The sequence below is a fragment of the Chelonoidis abingdonii genome, chromosome 7 (genome assembly GCF_003597395.2).
Source record: "Chelonoidis abingdonii isolate Lonesome George chromosome 7, CheloAbing_2.0, whole genome shotgun sequence".
Taxonomy (NCBI): domain Eukaryota; kingdom Metazoa; phylum Chordata; order Testudines; family Testudinidae; genus Chelonoidis; species Chelonoidis abingdonii.
In genome coordinates this window covers 108,411,808-108,428,363 of record NC_133775.1, presented here as the reverse complement: position 1 = coordinate 108,428,363, position 16,556 = coordinate 108,411,808, and the positions used below count along the sequence as shown (strand labels likewise).

Sequence of the window (16,556 nt, the reverse complement as noted above, 5' to 3'; positions counted from 1 at the left end):
AGTGGGCATGGAAGCGTGCAGGATCCAAAGGTTGAAGCCAACACCACCGGCAGAAAACTGTACATAGAGAGGGTGTGAGGTTAGAGAGCTATCCTGGCTGATAAACTGTACTATTAGCCACTAAAGACAAAGAAAGCAAGTTTTATGCTGCTCCCTGAACTGTATGTTCCACTGACCACTGTTAGTCATTGTTTATACATATTCTTAGTTCTATCAAGCAGCGAAATTAAGAGGGATGCTCCCTGTGCTGCGGAAATTGACTGACTGCCAAATAGTTACAGGTATTTCCTCCAGTCAAGCTATAAGCGTCTATGCATTCTAGGCTAAAACTTCACCAGTCTAGCCCAGGCTCCAGGCTCCAGGCTCTGAGTGTAAGAAACCAAACCATCTTTCTCAGAATTCATTCATTCATTCAGTCATAGAACACAAGAGTATTATCAGAGGCAAACGGTTCCTTCTTTTCTTTGACTGAGAGCAAGTGCCACAGTAACTGAGCAGCTGAGAAGAGGATGCCACAATGCTCATGTGTCCCCACAGAGAACCATGGGGAGCCCTGTAGAAGTCAAGACAATCTGCACAGAAGCTCTGAATCTCCGTAGGATTCTGGGTTTCCAGCATCTCTCCCGATGGCGACATGGCTCTTTCCCTAGATACAGAATCAAGCTGTGTGCAAGGATGGCAGGCTTTAATGCAATAATACCTAGTATTTACATAGCACTTTTTCATCATCCCAACGCCAACAAAAAACAAATACACAAAGATTGTTATGTTCTCTTGACTAAGGGTCTCATCTAATTCCTATCAAAGTAAATGGGAGTTGGATCAGACCCTGTCAGACAGTGACAATTGTTGAGCAAAACCTACAGACCCTTTCTGCAGCTATTTCCCAGAATGTCCCAGGGTCCCTTTCTCTCTCTCCCCCACTGGACTTTGTCTTTGAACCTGTATGTGTTCCTATGTAGTTTTCTCACATCTCTGAGGCATCATAGATTTTTCAGGGGTTAACTTCAGTGCAATATCCCTGTGGCCCTTCTCAATGATACTGGCCTGAGTGCTATTACCCAGCTGAGACTAGAGAAGCATCCAGCATCAGTGGTTCTGCTCTGTGCTCTACCCACCTCATAACAATCTATCCTCCATTACCAGGCACCCAAGAGACGCAGGAAGGTTCCAAAATCCAACAATTTACATTTGCAGGCAGATGAAAAGACATGTCAGACTTCAAGACTCCTTGAGACTTGTCTCTGATTAAATACTTAATTCTTGTGAAAAATCTAACAATATTTAATTTTTAAAAATGTCACCCACTGTATCTTGGGCTTACTGAAGGACTTGGATCATTTCAATGACATTGTTTATAATTTAAAATATTAAAGTGAATTCTAGTGGGTGCAGCAAACTTCCGGGTTGACAGACTGCTGTAGAATTAAGTCTTTCTAGACTGGTGCCCACCTCTGCTGCCACTGCCGGTAGAGTGGTCAGTCGCCATAGTGATCTTTATGTGGTGAATAGCTGCTAAAGTGAAACAAAGGTTTTTATTGGTGTGTTGCCAATATCTGGTAGCAAACAGAATTAAATAAAGGTCACTTAACAGGGGAATCTATTAACTTGTGCTTTTGGTAGAAAATGAATGTCTGGATAGGCCCTTTATTTGGTTTTTAACCATAGGTGAAAGTAAGCTGGTCCGAGCCGGTGTACCGGTAAGAAATTGGCTGCTGGTACACAGCTGACCATACTGGCAGGACTGCTGTTGGGAGTGGGGTGGGGGTGGAGGAGGTGGCAAGGCAGCTGCCTCGGGGCCTGGCGATTTAAAAGGGCCCGGGGCTCCCAGCAACAGCCAGAGTCCCGGGCCCTTTAAATCACCGCCGGAGTCCCAAGCGGAGCGGGCCAGGCAGCGCCGGAGGGCTGGCTGGGGAAGTCTGGCTGCAGCCCTGCCCCTTCGCCCTGAGGTGACGCCTCCCACCTTGCTCAGGACCCCAGCTGCCCTGTGTACCAGTAAGTCATTTAAATTACTTTCACCCCTGTTTTTAACTCTCATTACAGAGATCTGGAACGGTTTGTGGTCACAGCTAACAAGAATAAGTCGAGCCTGATCTTTGACATTTAAGCTTCAAAACCAAATGGTATGTGTCTAATCATTCTGGCTCATTTATCACAATGCCTGATACCAGTGATGGGATTCACAGCCCCTTCCTACATAGTGGTTTCAAAGTGGGTTGTACATAGCAGAATTTTGCACCACTCTCACACCTCAACTACAGAAATGTTGAGGGAGATGGTTCAGAAATATGTTTTTTGTTCACTTAAATCTGTGGTCGGGGCTTAATTTAATTATACACAATTTGTTGCAGAGTCATCTAACCGATTACTGGAAAATAGGGGAGGGGAGCTAATAGGTGCTAGATGTAGGTATTTTTAATTAAGATCATGCAATAACACTCCTCTACTGATCATCCGGTAACAGCAACTCTATATGCCGTTACTCACCCTGTGAGGAGAGAGAGTAGAAAAAAGCAGCATCTGCCTCCAAGATCCCACCGAAGAATGAGAAAAGGAAATCTGTTAAAGTCTTGGCCTCAAAGACACTTTTAAAGATGTTTTCTGGGAATCGTGCACTCCCTGTATCTGGCTGAAGAGGAAAGTAGGCAAGCAGTGGTCCTGAGAAACCATCCAATAGGCCAGTTATCTTTTCCCATCACTGTAGAGTTTTTAATGACAACATGCTGCAATCCCCTGTACGCTACAGCAGTGGGACAGTGTGGGTCTTCCAATGTTTTTTGGTGGTGGGTCCCACAGTCTTATCTGGGTGGTTAATAATCTGGATGGTCAAGAGTATTTTTGCAACATCAGTCAGCCAGATGGAAACAGTCAGAAATACATTACTCCAAAGAATGAACACGTGTGAGGGTAGTCTGAATTGTAAACACTTGGGAATTCATTAATACCAATGTTTCTCCTAGGAACTCCCTCCTCTGTGTCTCCTTTTCATCCATCTCTCTGCAGTACACATTCATGTGAACTCTTTTGCTATGTCTATGCAATGTGGCTAAACAAAGGGGGACAATGGGGGGCAGGGAGAAACATCAAAAATATTCTGTACTTCACCACAGCCTCGGTGTAAGAAACAGGTGCAGCTGAACAGAGTTTAATTGCAAGTGGCAATAAGGACAATCTGAGCTCAATGCTATTTCAGTAACTGTGGTCATGCAGGTTGTAACCAGGGCTTCTGAAATGCTTCTGAGCAGTTTGCTCTTGCAGTTAAACCATGTGCAGCCATTGGCAGCAACAGCTAATTGCTAGTGTGGACACGGAGAAAGAGAGCAAAAGGCTAACCACAGGAAAAGTCAACCCTGATTAGGCCTATGAGCAATATTCAGTGTGTTAAGTGTGACATCATTTGTGACATTAGGGAAGTGAAAATAAAAGATCGTGTCAGAAAAGAATTTTTTTTTTTCCCCTCATACGCTTGAGAAGTTTAAAGAAGACCGTTCTCTGCCTTCTCTTCAGTTAGCACCATGGCTCCTTATTTCATCTTGCAGTGGATCCTAATGGTCCTATTTACAGGTAACTAAGGTGAATAAGAGATTAACTGATAGTGGATGGGGCTTTGACAGGCAATTCATGCGTAATAGTTACTGAATTTTCCTGGAGAGAGAGTAAATATGGACTAAACTTGCTGTCTCCTGAATAAGGCTGGCCATGTGTCACAGTGCTGTAGTTTGCCACAGACTCTGCAATTTGTGTAGTGTAAATAATAAGCCAGCGCTGCTCAATAGCCTGCTCTGGAGCGTCTCTAGCTTCCATTTTGTTTTATAAAAAGGAAATTTCTGGGCATTACGGTTGCAGAAATAATCATCCAAATGTGAACCATGAGCAGTGGGTCTGAAATACCTACTGGCAAACTATATTTGCATAAAATTTATTTGTCTTTCTATACTGTGATGGAAACAGTTGTGAAGATAATGGGCCACATAATGCCGTGAGTCCAGGGAGATCTGCTTTAAATTTAAAAATAAAAAATGGCAGGATATGGTTCACGTGCTGTAAAGTGATATTACATGTTCTGTCTCCTTCCGTTTTTTATTTTAAAACATTTTTTAAAAAAAATAAGAGGTGGGATTCAGAAATGTTTCTCTATTAAGTACTAATAGAGTATGTTGTCAGAGCTGAGTTTCTCACAGGTTACTGTGGCAAAGTTGCAGTAGGAAGCAGAGTTATTACTGAAAAGGTCTGTCTTTCTTCAGAAAAGAGATTGATTAACTAACCTTATCAACCTTGCCCACCTAAATCAAGGTTAAAGATGTTTGACTGTGTTTTCACTGGAAAAAGGTCAGGATTAGCTTAACTAACCCCTTTCTAATATTGATCTCATTTCACATACAAACCCTCATTTATATTGGACCCGTTTGGAAAAATTGCATTGGAAAGTATTAACACCCACTGCAGAGCATTCTACCCTGGTAGCATTAGGAGTTACTTGATTGAGGAATTAAGGCTATTGGTACCCTACTAATCCATTTGATAGGAAGTTTATAATACCTGTTCTATCAAAAGCAGAGCTTCCTTTGAAATGTGAGGAGTTAGAATAAGTATTCAGAGTTCTCCTTTTGTGTGCTCAGTTAAGGGCTGGCTTTGATTGACATCTGGATCAACCAACCAGGAATGACTTTGATTAACACCCTTAATACAAAAGTTTTAGTGCATTGGAGGTGCAGTAAATACACAATATCCTGGAACTGTTAGAGAGACAAACAGTCTAGCTGGCACAGAAATACTGCTGCTTCTTACAGCTCTTATGTGCTGGTTTTGAGTACATTCGATTTATAGGGAAACCAAAGGGATTTTTACTACTGAATTAGGTGACAAGACAAAACTTCCCATACACAGAGTATGTGAATTAAATGTAGAAGTTGAAAAGCAGGGCAGAAAAGTTTTGAAATCCCTATTCATATGAATGGAAAAGTTTGTAATCTGGTGGGAAGGATGTTAGATTTACGATAATTCTAAAAGGAAATGCAGCGTGATGCCATGTGTCCAATGAGGAAGACGGAGTTTTAAGGTGCATGGGGGATTTATACAGCATTTTTAAAGGTAGATCTGTATTTTATTCATCGTTCTATTGAGCCATTGAGCATGTGCATGAGCACATCCACTACTGAGGAAAAAGAGCGAAAGCTAGCTCATTAAAAGCATATTTTCCAAGGGTTTCTGCCACTTAACTGGCTACTTGCAAACACAATATCAGGTGAACATGCAAGTTCATCTGACAAGCATTTCTCAAGGAAGGTGGAACTGAAGATCCATGGTGAAGTTCAGTCCTGTGCAGAGGATCAGCACAAGTCTGCTCTTCCATGAGAGATGCGATTCAAAGTGAGCAGGATGTAAGTGGTGCATATACACCTCTACCCCGATATAACGTGACCTGATATAACATGAATTTGGATATAACACAGTAAAGCAGTGCTCCAGGGGAGAGGGCTGTGCACTCCGGTGGATCAAAGCGAGTTCAATAGAACGCAGTTTCACCTATAACACTGTATGATTTTTTGGCTCCCAGGGACAGCATTATATTGGCATAGAGGTCTACTTTATGCTACATCTGTGCATTGGGGTGAATTTCACATGCCCTCAGGGCTATCTTGAGAGTCTAGCCCAGAATATGTGCCCACTAGGGAATTTTCAAGCCACAGCATCTTCATGCAAGTGGAATTCAGCCATCGGAGCTGTCTCGCCAGTTTCTCCTAGTATTGCCTCCACCAGGAGACCAGCCCTTTCCAGCTGCCCTATGCTGGCTCATTAGACTAAACTCGTTACCCCTGCAGCCAGAGATGGACAGACACAGTAATCTGACTTGTGACCCTGCAGCAGCAGCATGCTTCCACCTCACACGGTCTCCGGGATCTGGCTCGGAAAGGAGGAAGGAGAGGATCATGCACTGAGTAAAACCCAACCAGATCCTTCCATTAAGAATTACAGGGTCTGAGTTATCAGTTCCAGGTACTACAGGAACAAGTCTTGCACAGGTCCTGGTGAGGCTCATACTCTCCTGAACCCCTGTGAGTGAGGAGTCAAGAGGGGATCTGGAGAACTGCATACGCACAAAAACCAAATTATAGCTGAGGTGGCTATAGTTACCGCTGTCGGGGGATCTGTAACAGTTGCCTGTGGGAACCATTCAGGGACACAATAGGGGTCGTGAGTCATGTGACCCACTGTCAGGAGGATTAGCAGGATAGCTTCCCTCACAAACCAACATGAAGATGGACGTGTGTGCCTTTGCACGGGTCCCAAACTGTCCTGGGTCCTGACAACTGACCTCCCATTAGGTCAGGAAGCCGCACACACAGCTGCTGAGAGAATTGCCCATATGTCGGTGGGGCGGATCCAAGAACTGTTCTCCCTGCATCATCCTGGCCACGGTCAGGAGGCTGAGGCAGTGCAGCAGCTGGGAACATGAGTGCTTCCTGGGCTTGGACAGAACCACATCATGGCCAAAAGCACCATGGCTGCGCTGTGTGTCCTGCTGTCATCCTCCCCTGTTGGGAAGAGGAGGGGAAACACACACACAAGTAGACCCACCGGCAATGGAGGTATGTAGCGAGCTTACAGAGTCAGTGTTGTGACTGAGATGCCATGCAGGTCCCATTAGCCTGTGCATTGTATCCTAGCCCCATTTCAATTACTGTTATGTCTTTGTCTGCAGGTCTCTCAGTATCAGGCTCTCCAGTGAGAGGAGTGGTGGGTCAGAATGTCACTTTGCCCTGTAAATACCCAGTTAATCACCAAAATGACATCACAACAATGTGCTGGGGCCGGGGCAGCTGTCCTTCTTCTCAGTGTTCTCAGACAATTCTCCGGACAGATGGACAGAGGGTTACAGAGCGTCAGTCCAGCAGATACCGGTTAGAAGGGAATCTCGCTCAGGGGGATGTGTCCCTCACCATAGTGAATGCGGCAGAAGCAGACGGAGGGATGTACTGCTGCCGTGTGGAGATCCCTGGTTGGTTCAATGATCAGCTGATCAATCTGGAAGTTGTGATTAAGAAAGGTGAGCAGAGCTTTTATATGAGTGTCCTTAAAGGGTTAAAATCCTGCCATCTAGGTGACTCGCAGCTTGTGACAGAAACAATGTAATAATGTCCTGCAGTGTTACCTATTATGGCACTGAAGCTGTACTGTTACCATTGCTGAAAGGAAGCAGCCTCTGCCATCAGGGTAACCCCAGCAGAGCCAGTGCACGGGAATGGTGGTTTTGTTCCCTTGTGCCATGGCTTACCGCTCTTATAGCAGTCTTAGCAATACGGCATGTAGCATCCAGAAGAGCAGACAGTACAATATGCTTCTCTCATTAGTTAGGCACAATAATCCCCTCTGGTGGGTACATGTGTTCAGGTTCCTCCTTCTTGGGCAGATCCAGCGCCCATTTAAATGAATGGAAGATTTCCATCAACCTTAATGGGCTCTGGATCACACTCTAACTCATGAAAATAAAAGGATACTATTGTGCTTGCTGTGACAGACATCAGACTTTTCTGCAGAGCTTCTGAGCCCTTGGTGACATATTCTCCTCGGAAAGCCTGGTCCTCTCTGATTTCTGGGATTCCAATGTTATAAATCCTCACGTTGGTGGCAGGAAACCTGTCTGGTGCAGGCCTTGCCTGACTTTTGTTCCTGCCCCTAGAAACCTAAAGTAATCTGTTTGCCATAACACAGAACCTCTATATCTTCCCCTACAATGCCGCGTTTCCTTTCAAACTTGTGGGGCCAAATTCAGACCTGCCGTCAGCAGGTGCAGCTCCACTGAACTCAGAGTTGTACTCTTGCACCAGGTATGAATCTAGCCCTCTCTCTTGGCTGAGGAGGAGTTAAGTGGTGCCAGGGCCTGGCGCTGGCTCTCCAGATATAGGTGAATTCCAGCCCTTGGGGAGCACTCATGAAAGTATTTCTGTTGGAGCCAGTGCTCATCAACAGAAGTCAAGTTTGTACAATCCAGCCTTAAGTAATGACTGATTTTTATACATGGAAGTTTAATCTCAACAGGGGCTCTCCTAGAGCTCTGTTGTCTGGCAAATAATAAATTTTAAAATGTACAACTCCAGTTGTGGCAACAAGCAAAATCAAAACCTCAAACTTTACCCCAAGCTGATTTTTTTTCCCCAGAAAAGGCAGAAGTCCAGACACTCCAGGAAATCTGCTAGGCCTTTCATTATTGATTTTACACGGAGGGTGCTCAGAGGGGATGGTGACAGGTGGCAGGATAAACCCCAAGACAGATACGTCGATAGTATAACTGTGATTTTCATTCTCTCTCCTTTTGCTGCACTGAATTGTCCTGCAACTAAAAGTTACAAAGTAATTTTCTTCTTGCAATAGACCAGATGGATAATGGGGTATGGTTTTATTGCTGGTGATATGTTGCTAAAACATTTTATTTCTTTCAGTTTGTTGGACGAATCTTGCTGACTCTTGTTTTTTGTTTTGTTTTAACACCAGCTAGGACCTCCACTGCAGGCCCTCGCCCTTACACACCGGAACACACCTCAGGTAATGGTTAGCCAAGTATTCCACCTCTCTGGTGTGTGTGAGTCCCTCTGTAATGGGATCCCAGAAGGGGAACTAAATAACAAATAGTAGCCTAACTGATATGCTACTGAGATCAGAACCAGGCCTGTAAATACTAACTGAAAATTATGAAATAAGGTCCCATTCTGCAAACACACACACACACACACACACACACACACACACACACACACACACACATTACACTTGGAATGCACACACACACATCGCTTTGCTCATAAATTGCAAAACTTTGCTTTAACATTAAAGATCTGTTTTCATTGGTGTTGAAAATATTATTCCCTTGGGCTNTAACTGAAAATTATGAAATAAGGTCCCATTCTGCACACACACACACACACACACACACACACACACACACACACACACACACACACACACACACACACACACACACACACATCGCTTTGCTCATAAATTGCAAAACTTTGCTTTAACATTAAAGATCTGTTTTCATTGGTGTTGAAAATATTATTCCCTTGGGCTTGTATATTATAAAATCTGATCCCCTGTGATCTAATAATAATGATAACAATAAGCCCCAAGCAAAAATGGGAAGATCTGCAGGTCTTTTAAACAATTTGCAGCCCACTAAAACTGTTTTATGTTTTAATATTTTTCTTCATATTTTGCTTTTGAGCCTCTGAGCTCAGCTTGAACTTGAAATCAGAAATGCCAGCTTCATTCATCTGGATTTTGTGAGTTCAGCAACTTTAACATGTTTCCACATAGTTCTGTTGCCCTCTCAGAAGAGGAAGTGGAACCCTTTCTCAGCATGTGATGTGTCTCTAGCTCCAGAGAGACTTGTATACTGGATACATCCATGAAGGAGCCTCAAAAAGAGACAGACGGTTGTGTTACTTTGATGTCAGGAAATGCCACCCTTTCCCAAGCAGAGACAGCAGCTGAAGCATTTAGAATCAAAGCATGCGGGAATGGATTTCAGTTCCAACAGAGGAGGCACTTGACTCTGGGGTCCCCTTAATTTAAACATGAGGGGACTCCATTTTCACTAACTGTAGATCCTCAGATAGCACCTTTTCAGGCTTGGGACTGGTGGGCTGGTGTTACTGCATGTGGGGTTATTCAGTAATCAAATGACAAATTCATTGAACCATTGTAGTAAAGATATTGCATTTTGTAGCCCCATGTTTTAAACATTACATGGTGCCTTAAGCCAGGAAATAGGCAACGCGCCAAGATGCTCTAGCTGTGGCTTTTGCAAGTTTGTCACACTGTAGCCAGCCTCAATGCTACATAAATGTGTTCTCGGCTTTGCGAAGTCTTGTATGCAACACCACTTGCCCGTTTCAGTGTCATTGAAAGCCCATCGGTTCTCAGGAGATATCAGTCAGAGAAGCAGGCGTTGTGTAGCTATGAAAAAGGAAAGAATTATAAGCTGTGCTAAGTGATATGTTGATTTATCTTATCGTTGCTCAGCTGCTGCGAATGCCAGTGACACATCTTCCGCCATCACTCCACAATGGCCATTGGTTTTGAGTTCAGAAGCCCCTGAGGATGTTTCAGTAGTAAGTGGTCAGATCGGAATGCTGACTATATCGTCTCTGCAGATCACTTTCCGTGCTCTCTTTTGGTTGGAAAAGAGAAATACTTAACTTGAGTTTGTCCCTTTGGTGCCTGGGAAATAGAGCTGATGTGTTTGTTACCAAAATGCAAACAAACTCCAGTGACATACAGAAAAGGCTGATCTTGGAGTCATTACTCACTCCTTACTGAGCTGAAAGGGAGTTTTGTCTAATTAAAGACTGAAGTCAATAGGAATTGAAGGCACGCGTCACTTGAATAAGAACTGCAGTTTTTGGCACTAAATGCAGGCTCTTGGAATGAAGAGCTGCTGCTTTAAACTATAAATGAAAATAACATGCACCCAATTTACGTAAATGAATGGGATTTGGACACCTCGCTCTGTTTAGGCACCTTTGAAAATCCCAACCATAATCAATGTCCAGTGTATGGAATCTTGGCAGTCTCTCTATGGAAATCACACACTGTATCAAGTTGAGTGCATTATCTCAAGCGTGTGTTTACCATTTACCATGCAGCTGAATGATTTTTCAAACTGTGTATATAATTTCTATTCCTGCCCCTCATACCCTCGTGTTTTGTGTTTCAGCAGACTATGCTGACATCAATCCATCAGCAAATGGAGCCAGAATCCACGCGGGCAGGGGTGCATGTTGGAATCAGCATTTTTGTGGTACTTCTAGTCATCCTGGTTTTGGCCCTAATTATATCCAAAAGTAAGTGATTTGAGAGCGATGATAATTCAAGGACATGGATAGTTTTATTTCTCTGCTTCCGTAGGATCTCAGACAATCATAGCTATGCAGAGGATGCCCTATATTGGGGTGGCCAGACTGCAGCTCCTTAGCCGCATGCGGCTCTTTTACAGTTAAAATGCGGCTCCCAGAGCTGCCTCCATTCTCTGCCTATCAGAATGGAGGGGGAGCTTGGGGCTTCTACCCTGTGGCTGGGTGGAGTCGATGGGGGCTTCTGCGCAACGGGGATGGGGGTCTCAGGACTTCAGTCCCACCGGAGGTGCCTTCCGGGGCTGGAAGTTTCTGCCCCACCAGAGGCACCTGTTGGGGCATCAGCCCCAAACCATGGCAGGCACCTCCCCTGGGGCAGGATTTCAAGCCCACCACCCCGCTGCAGGCGTGCCCCACAGGGCTGAAGCCCCAAGCCCCAGCAGTCATGCCTGGCTCTCAAACTTGTGATCGTATCAGATGATTGTATTAGAGTGTCAGTATGTTTGGCCCCCCTGCCCTGTATCAACCCATCTCCATGCTGCACTGGCTCTGCCGTCACCCTGGTCAGTGCTGCCCAGTTGGTACACTGTGCTCTCCTGGCCTTACCTCATCACAAGGGAAACTGCTGCTGCTTTGTGCGACTACAGTCATGATGTTCCCTTTTGCAGACTTTCTCTCGTGGAGGCTCTCAGTCAGGGAACAGACGTGGGTAGCCCCAGCATGAGTTTGGCCTCATGTAACTAATGGGTGTTTCACATATTCAAAGGACCCACTTTAAAGCTCCCTTATTTCAGTTTTTCTCTTGATTTTTTCTCATTGAACCTGCTGCTTTTTTAAAAAATGATTTTAAATTTCATTTTTTCCCCCTCCCCTTTTCCCATTGTGGATGATCCTCAGGGTATTTCCCCAACAGACTGAAGCTGAAGACTTTGGCAAGGTAAATGCTATTCGCTATGCTATTTCTGCTGTAGCCGTAATCAAAAACTACGTTCCAAAATGTCTGCACCGTTGGTAGGACAGAAAGAAATGTGCCAAACAGACACTCCTGGACACATGCTGACATTTCCAGAGCTGCTTTTGCTTTGATTGGCTTTGCCATATCAGGACACAACAATGCAAAAAGAGAAATTCATTATCATTGCTATTCCTCATTTGCTTAGTAAACGAAAATGAGCACAACGGTTGATCTGACTCGTGGCTTGTATATCTTGATATCACATTAAACAGCAAGAGATCTCAGGCCTGTGGTGCCTTATAAATACATAATGATTAATTATTACAGGTGTCTAATAGTAAGTGCTACTATGGTTCATATTTTTCCAGTACACTGTCTGCTTTGGATATCGAGTTTCTTGTGTTTCTGTTTTGTTATTGATGTTCTAATGGTCAGGGTCTGTTATTCTCTCTGCAGCTCAGTCTCATTTTCCAACCCAGAACATGGAGGCCTCCAGAGCACGTTGGAAGCTGGGGACCATGCAGAGGAGAATATTTATACGATGAGCTAAGGAATGATTGGATGCTTCCCTGTAGCAACTCTGTGGCTTTCGCCAGTTACTACAAAACTAGCACGGTTTATACAGCATTCAGAACGATATGTTCTGCTGACCACTTCTAACCCTTGTTTGATATAACTGAGGACACTGAAGGGGGGTGCTCCTGGTGGAGGGCACATGGACTCGCAAACTGTTACTGGCATCACTCCATTAAAGCAAGAAGTCTCTACAAATTCGAGGCTAAGACTTTGCCAGTCTATTGCAGACCCAAGACTCCCACTGTTTAGTGTCATTCTCAGAATCCATTCACTGAATGGGAGCGATATGCATATTACATTTGTTATCAGATGCAAATTGCCACTTCTGATAGTGAATGAGAGCAATGCCACAATGCCTAAGCAGCTGAGAAGAGAGAAGCTACAGTCCACTTTCCTATTTACCTGTGTCTCCAGCATTGTTGTCTCTCCCTTGATGCTGGATTTCCTGGGGCAGGATGGCACAGCCAGGAACCATGCTGTGCCATCTGCAAGGATGAGCAGGCTGTGGCAGTTGTGATGATGTAGATGTAAAGAGGGATGTGTTTATGTGACTGTTTCAAGCAACAAAAGTTTAACTGGGTTTCTGCTAAGGCAAAATATATTCATTCTTGGTTACCAGTGAGGGTTCAATCCTGCTGGGTCCTAAGTGCTTCCAGGAAGATGCTGAAACTCTTCAACTTCTGAGAAGTCAGTTGGAATGGAGAACACTCAGCACTTCTCAGAAGGCACTCAGCACCTTGGCAGGTCAGGCTCTTAATACATAGAATAGGTACATTTTGTTGGCTCAGTTAATTATGACTAAGCACGTTTTACTTGGGAAACAATACATCCGGTTCTTCCTCTGTGCTTTTTAAAAAACTGATATGATTCATACCATGAACCACATTAGTGACAGGCTCTCCCATTTCCAGAACTCTAGGAAACTAGAAAAAACACTAGCTACCCTGAAGAATGAATAATAAATTCCTCTCACTGCTGTTACCAAGAGGAAACTGAGTCACGTTGGAAGGGTATGTCAGAGAATTTAGTAGCGCAACAAATGTTGGGCTAAATTCTGCTCTCCACTTACATCAATATAAATCCAAAATAAGTCCACTAACTGAACTGAAATTTGAATTGGATTGAAGCTGTGTAAGGGGACAGCAGGCTGAGACAAATTCTGCTTCCCGCATACACGGCTGTAACTGGCACCCTAGTTCATGGAACTGGTTTTGGACTTGTGGCCCCCATGCTTTTTGGTCGAGGGACACTGCAAAACAAAGAATGAGGATGTCCCATAATGAGCTGGATTGGGATGAGCCAGCATATTTCATTTTGTAAGTCATGCAATAGAACACAACCTAACTGGTACAAATTCAGGTAGTTCTGGTGGGAAGAAGAATTTTGCTCAGCTGTTTTTTAAAACCCACTTTTTCACCAGCTATCTCTAGAAAACTAGAACAGATTTCGTGCGACTGCAAAGACTTAGTACGTGCAAGAGAGACACAAATATCTCCTGATATAGATTCATAGATTCTAGGGCTGGAAGGGACCTCGAGAGGTCATCAAATCCAGTCCTCTGCCCTCGTGGCAGGACCAAATACTGTCTAGACAATCCCTGACAGACATTTATCTAACCTACCCTTAAATATCTCCAGAGATGGAGATTCCACGCCTCCCCCTGACAGTTAGGAACTTTTCCCTAATGTCCAACCTAAACCTCCCTCACTGCAGTTTAAGCCCATTCATATCAGTCAAGATAAACTTATTAGAGTTAGACGAACTGGTGATGCAGAAAAGCCAATGTGGGGCGTACTTTTAAAGGAATGATTAGGAAAATTGAAGTAAGCAAACTTTCCATCCTCAGTCCTTGCTTTCAGTGGAGTTACACTAGGCATGACCTTCATTCACTCTTATTGTCCACCAAGCCATAGAGAGACAATAATGCTAAGCAATAAATATTATGGTGACAGTGTTGATTTTAATCACATCTTGTATGTGAGATTCGCTGGCTCAGAGAAAGTGTTTAGAATAAAAAGGAAATTGAGTCTAGACTCCGTCTCCCTAAACTCTGGGTTAAGAGAGAAGCATTATCTGTCAATGAGAAACAAAACACAGCACAAGACTGAGATTTAGAGAAACTTCACCTTCCTAGTGATTATTATTATAATAGCCTAATTATTTTGCTATATCACTGGGATTGTCAGAAAACCAGTATGTATTTTACTGAGACATTAGAATGAGCTTCTGGTCTCACACCTGCATTGCTCCTGCATTACACTGATGCGAGTGAGGTCAGAATCTGTCTCCGAAAGTCGAAAAGTGAGATCCCATCCGTAGTCTGACAGACAGCAGGTCTTACAGTAGCACTTCGGATCAGCTGTGTGTTGTACCAGACCAAGTCCTAACCAGTCACTCTTCCAACAGTTTAACAATCGAGTCTGCTCATCTCTTACCAGAAATCACCCTGAGTACCTGAAACTCTTTGTGTTTGATTGTTTTAAATCAAAATTTTCTATAAGAAGCACCTTCGAGGATCTTTGTACAAAATTATATATAGGTTATATGATGATAAAAGTTATGGTTACAGTATCCTTCCTGTTTGTTTACTCCACACCTGTATTTCTAAAACGGATCTCTGTTAATGTTTGAGATTGTATAGTACGCTTATAAAAATGTGCACAGAGTTCGTGGTTCCTTCTGCCTTTGCATGGCAACTGCAGGAAGTCTCTGAACCCCCCGATACCTGGAAGTTATCTGATAACAAGACAGGATGGATCCAACATTGGTCAGTAAACTATTAATGCTGCAAAAACTTAAATTGCGGCCCATCAAACATAGATGCTTGGCTCTGTGATACAGCTGGAACTCACAGCTAACGAACGACTGGCATTGTAATAAGCCTCTTCTTCCCAAATCTGGACCTTAGCGTCCAAAATCTGGGTGCTTAGCATGAACCTCCAAGCTTAATTACCAGCTTGGATCTTATCTCGCTGCCACCAACCAGGAATCCGTGCCTGGTACACTGGGCCCCAAAACCCTCCCTGGAGAACCCCCAGACCGCCCCAGAAGCTCTGAGTCTTACCAGCAAGGGAATATCCACTTCCCTTCCCCTCCCTCTCCCACCAGACTTCCTCTCTGGCTAACTTGAGAGAGCTGATGCATCTCTTTACATACAAATACAAGAAGCATGTCTCGCCTCCTATTCACCAAGAGACACCCCCAATACAAGGAAAACAGAGATGATCCTACTCTCTTTTCCCTCCCACCACTCCGTGGTGCTGCCGAGCTAGCCCTCCGTAGATTAACACCAAAGAAGAAATCCCTCCCCTTGCTCTCCTTAACCTACCCAGAGAGAAAACTCACAAGTCTTAAAAAGAAAACTTTATATAAAAGAAAGAAATACATAGAATATAAACTCTGCATCAAGAATGACAAATACAGGGCTATTGCTATAAGAAATTGAATAACAGTCTGATTCAAAAGATCCATTTAAACATTCCAGCAAACTCCACACATTTAAATACAAAACAAACATATAAAAGCCTATGTTTTGCTACCTTTGTACTTACAACTGGGACAGAAGGGTAGAAAGCAAGCTTGGAGATAGAAAAAGAGAAAGCCTCTTCCCTCATAGCCGAGAGAAGACAAACAGGCAGACAACCCAAAACCAGAAGTTCCCTCCCTCACTTTGAAAAATCCGGTTTCCTGATTGGTCCTCTGGTCAGGTGTTTAGTTCCCTTTGTTAACCCTTTACAGGGAAAAGAAACATTAACCCTTAGCTATCTGTTTATGACAGGCATTCCGCAGAAGAGGAATGCCCGGAAAATTTAAAGCAATATGGGCTGGCTTTTTAGAGGTCTATTATTAATGTAGATCCTGAACATAGAGCTATCACTTCCCCTCCTCTTCTTTTATCCTACCCCTCTTTGCTTACCTTGTGTATTATAATGAATCTGGTATTTGGATATATTTGTATTTGGAATAATAAAACATTATAAATATACAGAAAGGAAGGCCCTGATTCCAACTCCCCTGTAGTCATTGCAAATCTTTCAACTGGTTTCAGTGGACTCTGGATCAGCCCCTTAGAGTATGTCTCCACAGCAAAAACACCCCAAACCCTACAGCGCTGAGTCTCAGAGCCCCAGTCAACTGACTCAGGATTGCGGGGCTCAAACTGCAGGACTAAA

General features: G+C 43.8%; 1 protein-coding gene across 4 annotated transcripts; it reads left to right on the top strand.

Annotated features, from left to right (window-relative positions):
- The first annotated feature begins 3,452 nt into the window (after positions 1 to 3,452).
- LOC116836689 (hepatitis A virus cellular receptor 2 homolog) lies at positions 3,453 to 15,329 on the top strand. Of its 4 annotated transcripts, none has more exons than XM_032800467.2 (7): positions 3,453 to 3,564; positions 6,704 to 7,048; positions 8,494 to 8,544; positions 10,024 to 10,112; positions 10,721 to 10,844; positions 11,751 to 11,790; positions 12,265 to 12,419. In XM_032800467.2, exons 1-7 carry the CDS (start codon positions 3,516 to 3,518, stop codon positions 12,356 to 12,358), a joined length of 792 nt encoding a protein of 263 aa, XP_032656358.1. In that variant the 5' UTR covers positions 3,453 to 3,515; the 3' UTR covers positions 12,359 to 12,419. The 4 variants fall into 4 exon arrangements, with proteins under 4 accessions (XP_032656358.1, XP_032656357.1, XP_032656356.1 ...); XM_032800466.2 differs by having other exon boundaries at positions 10,718 to 10,844; XM_032800465.2 differs by lacking the exon at positions 10,024 to 10,112 and having other exon boundaries at positions 12,265 to 15,329.
- The last annotated feature ends 1,227 nt before the right edge of the window (positions 15,330 to 16,556 follow it).

Bases quoted from the DNA above. Each gene is read 5' to 3' on its own strand.
- LOC116836689 (XM_032800465.2), top strand. From the start codon at position 3,516: ATGGCTCCTTATTTCATCTTGCAGTGGATCCTAATGGTCCTATTTACA. The intron at 7,049-8,493 runs GTGAGCAGAGCT...TTTTAACACCAG, and splicing joins GGAAGTTGTGATTAAGAAAG to CTAGGACCTCCACTGCAGGC. The intron at 11,791-12,264 runs GTAAATGCTATT...TTCTCTCTGCAG, and splicing joins AAGCTGAAGACTTTGGCAAG to CTCAGTCTCATTTTCCAACC.